Here is a 12,673-nt window from a genome sequence, read left to right as displayed (position 1 = left end):
AGAACACGTGTAACAAGCTGTTTCTTAAATAATTAGGATTATATTTCAATAGTTTTTTAGTGTTCCCTCTGTATCTTAGCCCTTAGACATAGTTACGGAATGTAAATAAAGGTCTTATGGCAGTACTGTTTCTTGCCAAAAAGTGGTGCTGGCGACAAACCCGTGTACCAAAATAGAACACCTTTAAGACAGGTAAAGCCATAACAAGCAAACACAACGTTCGATTTATTCAAACATCCTTACATTCATTGAGTTTTCCCAGTGACAGAGACCAAATCAGCCGTCCACATCGCCATCGTAAATACATTTTTTTAAATCGAAATGTAATCACAAAGACAAAGTAAAAGTTTAGAATCCCATGTCGCTCGGACTGTGAGACGAGAATGGTAGCACTCCCTAAACCAAACTGGGAGCAGTAACATACAGCAAAATAAAGTTATTAAAAAAAAAGACGCAAAACTTCTTCACTGGTTCACTGCCGGGTTCTTGAAAGCTGGATTAGACCACTGATGTCATTTTTGACGTGATGAATTCTGAAACCCAACTTTCGATCCCAGCAGAGCCAGAATATTCCAATGAGGTGCAGAAAAAAACAAAACAACCTAAGGTGCTTTAGTTGCTCTGTGATGAAGATTTTGGTCAGACATAGCAGGGCTGATTTCTTTCTTCATTAGCACTAACGCGGCTCAGTAAGCGAACCTGAAGTGACTTCTGTAATCAAAAGACAAAATGACCCGATGCGCATTTGTGCTTTGGATTCAGTCTGAGCCGCTGACATTCCCGCTCCTTTTGGTAGTTTATGGACATTAGCGCAGCGGTAACGGAAAAACACAGGATGAGCTGAGGCTGTCTCCCTGTCGTGAAATAGTTTTCTGCAAAGTGCAAATATCATTACCACTTCCGAAAATGACCAAAAAGTAGATCTCACACGCAAAGTATTTATACATATATATTTATAAATTTAAATCAGACAGACCCAACGTGAAATACTCCAGGTTTTTTTTCCCCCAGATTTCAGCTGCGACACACCACATAATCTGAGGTTAATTTAAATGTAAAGGGTTCAGCTTGACATTTCCGTTGCCATTTGTGAGAAAGAAAAAATACAAATAAATTTGACCACGGGGAAGTTTTAAACGGATGTAGAAGCCTCGGTTATGATCCATCAGCTGCGTGAAACGGCGGTGTAACACATCTGTAAGCACAGCAGGAGTACTTCAAATATACTGCCATTACTCAATAATCTATTGGACTGCAATAACAGCACTCGCCAGTACCTCTGCTTGGAGCTTAAGACGTTAGCATAGCAGAAAGCAAAACAAAACAACAGGGAAAAAAAGGGGGTGTGATGCAAACTGCAAACATATCACCTTTAAATCGGGTGAAAACTTGATTTTCTAAACTTTCCCCTTCCGGGGTCCAAATTCTTCGCAGGTAACTTTGACCTCTGAAATCACAAGTCACACTTTTGTTTGGCATCAAACATGAGGTGTGAAGTGTACGTTCTGTATATGTGTGCGTGAGTGTGTATGTGTGTGCGCACAGTCAGCAGATGAGGCAAGGACCACCTCGGGGGTTAGCCGTTGCCTTGTGGCATCGCCGTAGGAACCGGTCTGGTGACCGGATGTCTGACGTAAGCCGGTGTTTGCCCGATATGAGGAGAAAAGTGCTGACGCTTCCCTCCCCCACCCCCCGCAACAATGTTCAGTTTTTATTTAATCGTTTTGAGGTGCCGGTTTTATGTGATGTTTAGTTTATGGCTCCTCAATGGCTTGTACCAATAACATCTCAAGAGCGATTCAATAGAAAACCGAAACACATTGTTCCTCGTGCCTTTTTTTTTTTGTTTTGTTTTTTTTAGCTTTCCGCTTTAAGCCCAATTACTTTTCATCCAAGTGTATATAGAAGCAGGTTAAAGCCCGCTATAGCGAACTGCATCACAGTGAAAGTGATGGTGCCATTGCCGAGATGGCTGAGGTCACATGGGCAGCAGGTGGTCGTCCCTCTCCTCCGGCTCTTCCTCCGGGGGCTCCGTGGCGAGTGGCTGGTGTGTCAAGGGTCCGTTGCGGTTCCGCGACCGGCAGACAAAATCGCAGCCGTCCTGAGGTGAAATGATGATGAAATTGTTAGGTAAAACAGAGTCGTGTTGCGACCACACATCGGGGCCTGACTCACCGCAGCCAGGTTTCCGAACTCCACCCAAAAGGCGTAATTGGGAAACTGCTCCATGCCCTTGGCGCCCACAACTAGTCGCTGGTAGAGGAAGCCCCCGATGAGGTAGACAGCGAGAAGGCAAAGGCCACTGAAAGAGAAGGAGCCAGTGACTTAAACATGGGGGGGGTCCTGCAGAGATCGACGATCCTCATGCCCCACGATGCCAACGAGCGTCTCGCCTCCACTCACATGATTAGCAGGATGGAACCAGTGCTAAGCTGGGACTCCAGGGGCGGGCAGATGGCGCTGGAATCCAGCTCCAGCAGGTAGAAGCAGTCGCGGCTCCTGGCCCGGTCTTCCAGCTGCACTTTCAGCTTGCCCTGCCAGGAAGTACCTTGAGACCTCCAACGAAATGGATGCCTACACCCTCTCAAGTCAAAACCGCCTTTCCCATCTTACCACTTTCGCATCCCTGTTACAGAACACCATGACCATGGCCTTCCTCATCTCTTGCGAGCAGTGGTTGTCGTACCTGTCCCCGTTTCGGTAGATCAGCATCACCCAGTCACCTGCCGGACCGAGCGGACATTCTGTGACCTCTTTGGACTAAATTTGAAAAGTCAGAATCGTAGTCACGTGTTTGTTTGTTTGTTTGTTTGTTTTGGAGTTTAAATCCATCAGAACTCGATTGTTTCACTTCACTTGTTGTTGAAGGACACCTACTTCCTCCGATTGCCTGCGTTGTGTTGTATAATCCGATCACGGTGACTTTTCGGTCAGTATTCTTGGTGTCCACCTGGATGACCCCGGCCCCGGGGATGCCGCCCGCATCCCCACACAGCTTGAACATGTAAGTGTAGCTCTCCTCTCCAGTCTTGATCTCTGCTGTGAAGCTAGCAGAACAGAAACAGCAAAGAGTTACAAGCTGGGATATTATTTTAATTCATCAAGAGGGAATTGCTGGCGTACGACACAGTTACTTGATATTGGCGAGAGGCTCCAGTTTACTGAGGACTTGCCGCTCGGAGCTGGACTCAGAGAAGAGTTTGCAGCGACTGGTGACGTTCACTGCGAGCGCCCCTGGACCACATGCGACCAGCTGAGCCACCAGGGTACAGACCAGGAGGAGGCCCGTGCCGGGGCAGGATACCAGCTGCTCGTGACGACAAAGCAGTGGTAAAAATGAGCAAACATGGCCTCGCTTCTGTGTTTTAGCATAGACATGGAAAGTAATTTAAGTGTTCAAATAGGACTTTCAAAACACCTTCAGACTTGCGCCCCCTCCCCAAAAATATACATCTTGTGTTTCTTCAAAGAATAAAATAACAATCCAAAGGCATATTGTTAGTGAAGGATGTATGTTTCAATAATTAATTTAATAAATCTAACAAAAATCTCAAATTGACAGAGAGAAATTTAGTCGCAAATAATAAAAACTGCAAGTGGACATGTACCGTAATATCTGTAATAGTGCCGCACACTCATTTCCTCCAGCTGGAGATAAGATAAACTTTACTGATCGCCACAGGAGAAATTCCTTTGTTCCAAAAGCTTTTGGTTCTGATGAGAAATTTCTCCATTCACTTTCTCCATCGACATAAAAAAAGTGAAATAAAAGACTATCAGGTGGAACCTTATTCTAGAGCTAAAATAATGAGGAAATACATGAACACATTGATTAAAGTAACGGGCTCTAAATGTTAGGGGTTTTAATTTATGAAAGGATACCGAGCAATTTTATAAAAAAAAACAAAAAACAAACAAACAAAAAAAACCAAACAATTATACCTTGTGCTTCTTTAAATAAAATAACAATCCTAAGTCATATCATTAGCAAATGATATATGTTTCAATATTTGTGTGAATAAATCTAAAATGAAAATTCAAATGCCAATGATATAAATAAACATATAGATTAACAGTGGTTCAACGGGTGACGTAATGTCTGGAATAGTGGCGCGCACCCCCCCTTGGCTCTTTATGGGAAATGTCTTGATTTACTTTCTCGATAGACATAAAAAAATATATATGAGATTACTTAACAGGCGGATACTCTGAAACTAAAAAAAACACGTTGCAAAATTAAAGGAAAAGGCTGCAAACATTAGGGTGAAAACATAAAAATAGCGAAGCCAGAAATGGCCAAATAATAAAAAATAAAAAAACGACTACATTGCTTTATTACTTCCCCCTTTTCCTCATTCTGATTTCGTGGAAAAACTCCCTCTCATCGTAACACGGAGGCATTACTGAATGCCCAGGGCACATAAACGTTACACGGACAAATTTAGTTTCGCCTACCACTTGCAAATCTGTACTAGCGAAAAAAGAAAGCCAGTTAGATGACGCTTGCGGGCTAACAGACAAATCCTCCAATAGCTGTTACGCCAAGAGGATTGTGGGTATTGTAGTCCGTCTCCGCTACACCGTGAATAAACCCCGTTTTGTTAAAGTAAAGACCACATTGTAAGGACTTATTTGTGTCGCTAAACGCATTAAACGCCCTTTAACAATCCCGTAGCTTCATGGGAAATCTGTGCGTGACAGTTACAGATTTTTGACTCACTATAAAAATCTCTATGGAGTAAGTGAATGGGATTTTCGTCCCATAGCCTTCCCCGTAACTGCGTCGTTGTGGGTTTACAATCTCAATTGTCGTTCCCGTTAAAAGAAAAGTCCCACGTTTTTCTCCCAACAGCAATACTGGTTTAAAAACAACCCCACAAAAAAGGACTTCTGGAGCAGATTCGGGCTAAAATTCCGAGTCTACCTGCATGTCTTCGGCCGTAAATCCGTGAGAAAAGTTAGTTACAGTTGAAGTCGCTCCAACATGTAGCTGATGCGGTGGGCTTCTTCACGCTAAAAACGCCGCTTCCGGGTTGACTTATTGCTAATTTTGCTCTTAATTTTCCACAAAAATACAACTTATTTGTGCCGTCGACGATCTTTACACAAATATGGTTAGCGGCACGGTTATTTTAACCCCCTTTCTGGAGTTAAACTCGCGTCTTTCTTCGACATTCATCTAGTGTCATCCCAGATGCTAACGAGATACAGACGGTTGCTGAATGCGGAAGTGAAACTAAACACACGATCACGTGACTGTCTGACGAGGTCCCTGTCCACCAGTGCCTGTTAGAAATTCCTCTTTTCTAAAGGTAATTTATTTAAAATTACAAATAGAAATACCATCCTCAAATTATCATCCATTTGCTGATCAAGTTTAAAAGAAATGCTCAAAAAATGTAAAAAAAAAAAGTGCATAAAACAAGATCTCCCTCCTGATCTTTAAGAACTGCTTCGACCCCCCAAGGTTGCTTCATTTGCAGATGAAGTCAAATCCCAAAATAAATCATTAATGTCTTTGCAATCCTTTTGGTCTGCAGCCAAAAGTTTGGCATCCTGATGCATCTGCCCGTTGCTGCAACTGCCACTGCCCGTAAACTTGACTTCTGCTCATTAACAGAAATGATGTCCTGATGCCTTCAACAACATGCAACTTCACGAGGAAGTCTGCTTGGAAGGTGGCATCAATCAATATGATTAAGTCCGACATTACCATAAACCCTTTGTCCTCATATGAAGACACCTTTTGTTGTGAAAACTATACTAACTTCAAGGATAGTGGTTATTCTTATACATATAAGTTATTTTTTTATCAACCCAAATAGCTTTAAGACAATAAAACTACACAAAACCGGAACATCGAAAGGGCGAAGCATCGACTTTAGTGTTTGCTTGTAAGCGTTTGTTTTCTTTTGTATTCTTGTCACGAGTAAAGGCTGTTTGGCTCTTCATTTGGAGTCTACTAAATGAGCTGGGTAAACACAAATTTAGGAAAAGAAGGATAATAATTCCATGGTGTCAATGGCATGGGCATTTGATGACATAACGAAAACTCTGCACCCCCCCAAAAAAGTACATATAATCAAAAATCAGGGTAAAAGTCAAAATAATATAATTTTAAAAGAAATCACACTTAAAATCCACAAAATGTCATGATTTATTTTACATACATTTATTGTATATATTGTATACATATGTGTGTATGTGCATATGTATAAGTGTATGCATGTTTTTTAACTGCATTGTCACTTTTATTGTTTTATATTAATTGTTTCTTTGATCTATATTTTGTGTAAATTATATAATGATAATTATAGTAATGATAATAATAATAATTTTATTTGAAGGTGCCTTTCTATATGTCTCTAGGTTGTCACTGATTATTTGATAGGGCACCTCAAGTAAAATGTATTATTAACATTTATAAAATAAAATCATTAGTGTAATTTATTTGAGTTATTTGGTATTTTGAGTTTTTTGGTAACTCAAACCATTACTCATCACATTCTGTACATTCTGTGTCACATTTCAAAACATGATGAATCACATATTTTATGAGTGTTTTAGAAAAAGGAATTAAAAGTAAAACATTAATAATCATTCATTCATTCATTCATTCATTCATTAGGCAGGGAAGACACCAGGGCAGAACCAGTGACGGGCTGTGGGGGCCAGTTCCTAACCACCATGACGCTGCAAGGCCCGTTTAGCAATAAAAGCAATGTTGCGTCTGTAATAATAATAATCATAATTTTTTTTTGCCAAATAAGGAAATGCAAAGAAATGCAGCCTCGGGGGGGCAGTCCCAAACCCGGATAAATGCAGAGGGTTGCGTCAGGAAGGGCATCCGGCGTAAAAACTTTGCCAAAACCAAACGTGGGAATCAAACCTAATAACCAGATCATAGCAGATCGGTCGAGGACCGGGTTAACAACGACCGCCATTGGTACCAATGACCTACAGGGAATCAATGGAAACTGGGTTACTTTAGGTCGAAGAAGGAGAGGAGGAAACCGTGTTCGGAAGCAGAGAGAGAAGAGGAAAGGCAAGAGTCTGGGACTGAGAGTAGGGACTTTGAATATTGGGACTATAACAGGAAAAGGTAGAGAGTTGGTGGACATGATGCAGAGATGGAAAGTGGATATACTGTGTGCCCAGGAGACCAGGCAGAAAGGTAGTAAGGCTAGAAACTTAGGAGCAGGTATTAAGTTGTTTAGAAAGGGTATTGGTGGTCAGGGAGAGCTTCCAGATGATTGGACAACCACAGGCAGACAGGTAGGAGAGTACTTGGTGTGTCATCTGGAAGGAAAGTAGATAAGGAGACTTGGTGGTGGAATGAGGAAGTGCAGGAGTACTGTATATACAGAGAAAGCGGTTAGCAAAGAAAGTGGGATACTGAGAGGACTGAAGAGAACAGACTGAAGTACAGGGAGACACAACGTAAGGTAAAGATGGAGGTAGTAAAGGCAAAGCAAAGGGAATATGATTTGTATGCTCGATTGGACAGTTAGGAGGGAGAGAATGATCTATACTGGTTGGTGAAACAGAGAGATAAAGATGGAAAGGAAGTACAACAGATCCGGGTGACTAAGGATAGAGAAGGAAATGTGTTGACAGATACTAGAAGAATGATGGGAAGATGGAAAGAGTACTTTGAAGAGCTGATGAATGGGGAAAATGAAAGAGGCAAGGGTAGAAGATGTGACTATTGTAGACCACAAAGTAGCTGAGATCAGTAAAAGTGAAGTGAGGAAGGCATTCAAGAAGATGAAGGGTGGAAAGGCAGTGGGTCCTGATGATATATCGGTGAAGGTGTGGAAGTGTCCAGGAGCAGCAGTGGCAGTTTCTGACTAGATTATTCAACTGGATCTGAGAGAGTGAGAAGGTGCCTAAAGAATGGAGACAAAGTGTGATGGTGCCCATTTTTAAGAATAAAGGGGATGTGCAGAATTGCGGCAACTATAGAGGGCTAAAGTTGATGAGCCATGCAATGAAGTTATGGGAAAGAGTAGTGGAAACTAGACTGAGAGCAGAAGTCAGCATTTGTGAACAGCAATATGGCTTCATGCCTAGAAAGAGCACTACAGATGCAGTATTTGCTTTGACAATGCTATGGAAAAGTACAGAGAAGGCCAGAGGGAGCTGGATTGTGTTTTTGTAGACCTAGAAAAAGCATATGACAGGGTGTCAAATGAGGAGCTCTGGTATTGTATGAGGAAATCTGGAGTGGCAGAGAAGTATTTTAGACTGGTGCAGGACATGTATGCTGTGAGACAGTGTTGCGGTGTCCTGTAGTGGTAAAAGAGAAGTTCAAGGTGGAGGTGGGACTCCACCAGGGATCAGCTCTGAGCCCTTTCTTGTTTGCAGTGGCGATGGACAGGCTGACAGATGAGGTTAGACAGGAATCTCCATGGACCATGATGTTTGCAGATGACACTGTGATCTGTAGTTAGAACAGGGAACAGGTGGAGGAAAATCTAGAGGCGGAGGTATGCGCTGGAAAGGATTTAAAGTTAGTTGCAGCAAGACAGAATATGTGTGTGAATGAGAAGAACTCGGGTGGAACGTTGAGGCTACAGGGAGTGGAGATCAAGAAGATGGAGTATTACAGGTACTTGGGGTGACTCCAGAGCATAGCATTGTGGGAAAAAGAGGTGAAGAGACGGGTTCAAGCAGATTGGAATGGGTGGAGAAAAGGGTCTGGGGTACTATGTGATAGAAGACTATCGGCCAGAATGAAAGGAAAGGTGTACAAGACAGTGATGCAACCAGCAATGCTGTAAGGACTAGAAGCAGTTACAGTGACGTAAAGACAGGAGGAAGAGCTAGAGGTCGCAGAGATGAAGATGTTGAGGTTCTCTTTGGGAGTGACCAGGATGGATAGGATTGGGAATGAGTCTATCAGAGGAACAGCACATGTTAGATGTTTTGGAGAGAAGTTCAGAGCTGCCAGACTGAGATGGTTGGGTCATGCACAGAGGAGGGAGAGTGAATATATTTGCAGATAGATGCTGGAATTGGAGCTGCCAGGCAAGAGGTCTAGGGGAAGACCAAAGAGAAGATTTTTGGACGTAGTGAGAGAAGATATGAAGTTAGTTGGCGTGAGAAAAGGGGATCCAGGGAATAGGGTTAAATGGAGAAAGTTGACTCGCTGTTGTGATCCCTGAAGGGAAAAGCCGAAAGGAGAAGAAGGAAATGACTTTTTTTTTGGTAAACAAGTTATCTAAAGGGTTAAAATAAAGTATGTCTGGTATTAATTTTGTGCCTTCAAGCAGCCACATTTTTTTCACAGCGCAGTAAAGTCAGCTCGCCACGACCATGACCGCTGATGTTGGGCAGTCTCCTCCGACTGTTGTGTAATCCTGTTTTTTTTCTTCCCCTCTAGTAACCCAGTTTACGTCACAAGGAAAATTCCCCCTCACCTCACAGGGGGTCGGGATGCTTTGCTTTCCTTCTTTCTTTATTTCTATCTTTCCTTCTTGTTTTTCCAAAACCTGGAAAAAGAAGTGGAAAAAACAGGGATACTGTGGTAAAAAAAAAGACTTCAAAAATGATCCCAAATTTTGAAGACAAATTAATCCATGCATGCGTCTTAGCGCCCAGTAAAAGGCAACCTCAACTCAGATGTAGCGCTTTTAACCTCAGTGATATGACAATAGCTTTAATATACATAATGGATATAACAATGATGGATGCCGGATGGCAGATTAAGCTCTGACCCATGAGAAACAAGGTGGTCCAGGAAGAAGCTGGGAATCAAACCGACAACCTCGGGACTGGAGGAGTCGATTGAGCCAATAACGCAAAGCAGTTTTGTTCCATCCTCAGCATTAGTTGTGCAAATAAAACATATGCATCTTTATATACCCGTCTATCTATCTATCTATCTATCTATCTATCTATCTATCTATCTATCTATCTATCTATCTATCTATCTATCTATACACACACAGACATATGTGTGTGTAAGTATGTGTACACACATACATATATATACACACATAGTTTATAGTATATGGAGTATATATATATATATATATATATATATATATATATACAGTAGATATATGAGTGTGAGACATGAATACAGTATTTATATAGGTATGCGTGTGTGTGAATATATATATGTGCGTCCATATTTACACATGCATACAGTATATTTATACATACTGTACATATATGCAAATGTAAACATAAATATACATGCATACTATATATATGTGTGTACATATATTTACATACATACAGTATATATTTACATACGGAAGATATATAACATATATTCATGCTTACAGTATATATAAGTCTATGTGTGAGTATGCACATATATTGCATACAGTATATATATATATGTGTGTGTGTGTGTGTGTGTGTGTACAAATATGTATATATGCATATATATATGCACAGGACTGTCTCAGAAAATTAGAATATTGTGATAAAGTTCTTTATCTTCTGTCATGCAATTAAAAAAACAAAAAATACTTTTTCATGCTATTCTAATATTTTGAGATCGGATTTTTGAGTTTTCTTAAGATGTAAGCCATAGACAGCAATACTAAAATAATAAAAGGCTTGCAATATTTCAGTTGATTTTTAATGAATCAAGAATGTATAACATTTTTGTTTTTGTAACTGCATTACAGAAGATAAAGAACTTTATCACAATATACAGATTTTCTGAGACAGTCCTGTATATATGTTTGTGACCAGGCAAATGTGTGTGCACAACAGCGGCCTCACTTCCTCATTCCTGACTAAAAGTGGGTCACGGGGGGCGGAGAGGCAGCTGTCACCTGGGCGGGAGGCGGGGTTTAACCTGGACACGTCACCCGTCAATCACCGTGAGGCGCCCAATGCAACCATTCCTTTGGTCATTCTCACCTGAGACCTTTGAAAGGACCCCGAGGAATCTGGAAGAAATTATGTTTGCTATAATAAATGTGAAAAAAACAGACGTAAAATAATAGTTCTAATATATATATATATATATATATATATATATATATATTTTTTTTTTTTTATTTTCATTTTTTCCGATTCCTCCAGAAAAGATCAGCTCTTCTGGAGCTGCTCTATCAGTGGCATGTTTGCAGAGTGAACTCTGCTCCAGCCCTCTGTCCCTCCCACCCCCTCTCTCCTGAATCATCGTCTTACCTGGCCGGTGTGTGCGTGTGTGCGTGTGTGCATGCATGCGTGTGTGCGAGCGTGCATGTGTATGTGTATAAGCAGACACACCCAGCTGCACCGCATCAACCAATCGGCTGCCTTGGCCAGGAAAACCTACTTCCTGGGTTTTCTTGGAGGAAGAACGAGGGAGGACTGTAAGGCGAGTTTTCTTTCTCCCTTTTTTTTTTTTTTATTTCTAAAGGGGGGGTGACGTCCATGCTGGCAGTGGTGGGGGGGGGCGGAAGGGGAAGGAGGTCAGTTTGATATATGAGCGTTGCTTGTTCGGTGAGAGCGAGTGAAAGAGAACAGGAGAAGCAGGAGGAGTGAGAAGATAAGTGTCAATCTGTCCAGACTTGTTTGGGAATTTGAGGAAGGAGGGAAGAGGCCGAGGTGGAGCAGCGAGGAAAAGCCAGGAGTAAACATCTGAGGTGGAATACTTGTGCCAGGAGGAGGCCTCTGCTTGTTTTAATTGTTTGCTGTTGTTTTTTTTAAATTAGATTTAAAAGAAAACTTTTATTTTGAAAATTCCAGGAGGCAATGCTTTGACGAATGCAGGGAATGAATTCTTGCCTGTTGTGCAATCGCAAACGTCTGAGCTGAACCTGGACCGGGCCCGGTGTAGAAGAAGAAGAAGAAGAAGAGGCAGATCTCCCGTGAACATTACACTCAGGTGAGCTTCATTTCTCATCTCTTATTTTCCACCGAAGTGGATTTCATTCGGGCCGTGGAAAAAGATCGGCTTCATTTTTCTGACAGGGGTGTTAAAAGTCAAGTCTATGTGTTGAAGGTAGGGGGGCCTTTGCAGGTCACTGCTGCATTTTTCTAGCAAAACTGTTAAAAATAAATAAAAAAAAAAACAGAAAATGTCAAGACCCCCCCTCTCCCCCCCCCAGACTGATCGGTTGCTTTTTTAAATGTAAATTCAACAGAATCAACCGGGCGCCACTCCTCTGCAAGGGATTCCTGAGATGTTTTGCAAAACACAAAAAAAAAAAGAAAAAAAAAGCCTGTGCCCTTCAAAGGGGGAGAGGGGGGGGGGGGGGGGGGTCCTTAAAAATAAAAGTTATGTTTAGATTTACAACACACATTTAAATCCAATGATTGAATCATCCGGTGGATTTTTAACCCGGGGGTTTAATCACTTATCAGCCTGTCAGCAGCATTCAGTGGGTGGAGTCTAGATTTAAAAAAAAAAATTCAAAATTGACATTGCTTGAAAAATCAAATGACCAAAAAATTTATTTTAGCCAAAAAAAAAAATCTTTCATGGCTTAAAAATTCATTTATTTATTACTCATTGCATGAGTGAAAAATAAGATTAAGTCACCAGTCAGTTCACAAAATGAATAATGAGGAAAAAAAACACTTTTAAAAAAATATATTTATTTGAAATATAAGAAATTTTAGAGGAATAATTGAAATTCCCCCCAAATCATGTTTTTAAGTAAAAAAAAAAAAAAAAAAAAAGTAGCAAATTGATGAAATCCTCAAAATCATGCTTGAC

The 12,673-nt window shown here is 41.1% G+C and overlaps 1 protein-coding gene across 1 annotated transcript; it reads right to left on the bottom strand.

Moving 5' to 3' along the window:
* Positions 1 to 208: 208 nt before the first annotated feature.
* Positions 209 to 5,202, bottom strand: m6pr (mannose-6-phosphate receptor (cation dependent)). Its single transcript, XM_086155715.1, has 7 exons — positions 4,925 to 5,202; positions 3,135 to 3,307; positions 2,878 to 3,047; positions 2,614 to 2,723; positions 2,404 to 2,534; positions 2,176 to 2,302; positions 209 to 2,101 (listed from the first exon to the last, which is right to left on the bottom strand). Exons 1-7 carry the CDS (start codon positions 4,928 to 4,930, stop codon positions 1,979 to 1,981), a joined length of 840 nt encoding a protein of 279 aa, XP_086011841.1. The 5' UTR covers positions 4,931 to 5,202; the 3' UTR covers positions 209 to 1,978.
* Positions 5,203 to 12,673: the final 7,471 nt, after the last annotated feature.

This window comes from Fistularia commersonii, chromosome 11 (genome assembly GCF_037954325.1).
Source record: "Fistularia commersonii isolate RoL2024-O1a breed Wild chromosome 11, RoL_Fcom_v1.0, whole genome shotgun sequence".
Lineage (NCBI taxonomy): Eukaryota > Metazoa > Chordata > Actinopteri > Syngnathiformes > Fistulariidae > Fistularia > Fistularia commersonii.
This window is presented reverse-complemented; position numbering and strand designations above follow the sequence as displayed.

Excerpts from the sequence above, each read along its gene's own strand:
- m6pr (XM_086155715.1), bottom strand. Across the intron at positions 2,724-2,877 it reads AACGCAGGCAATCGGAGGAA|GTGACTGGGTGATGCTGATC; the intron begins GTAGGTGTCCTT and ends TCGGTCCGGCAG. Across the intron at positions 2,303-2,403 it reads GGTTCCATCCTGCTAATCAT|TGGCCTTTGCCTTCTCGCTG; the intron begins GTGAGTGGAGGC and ends CTTCTCTTTCAG.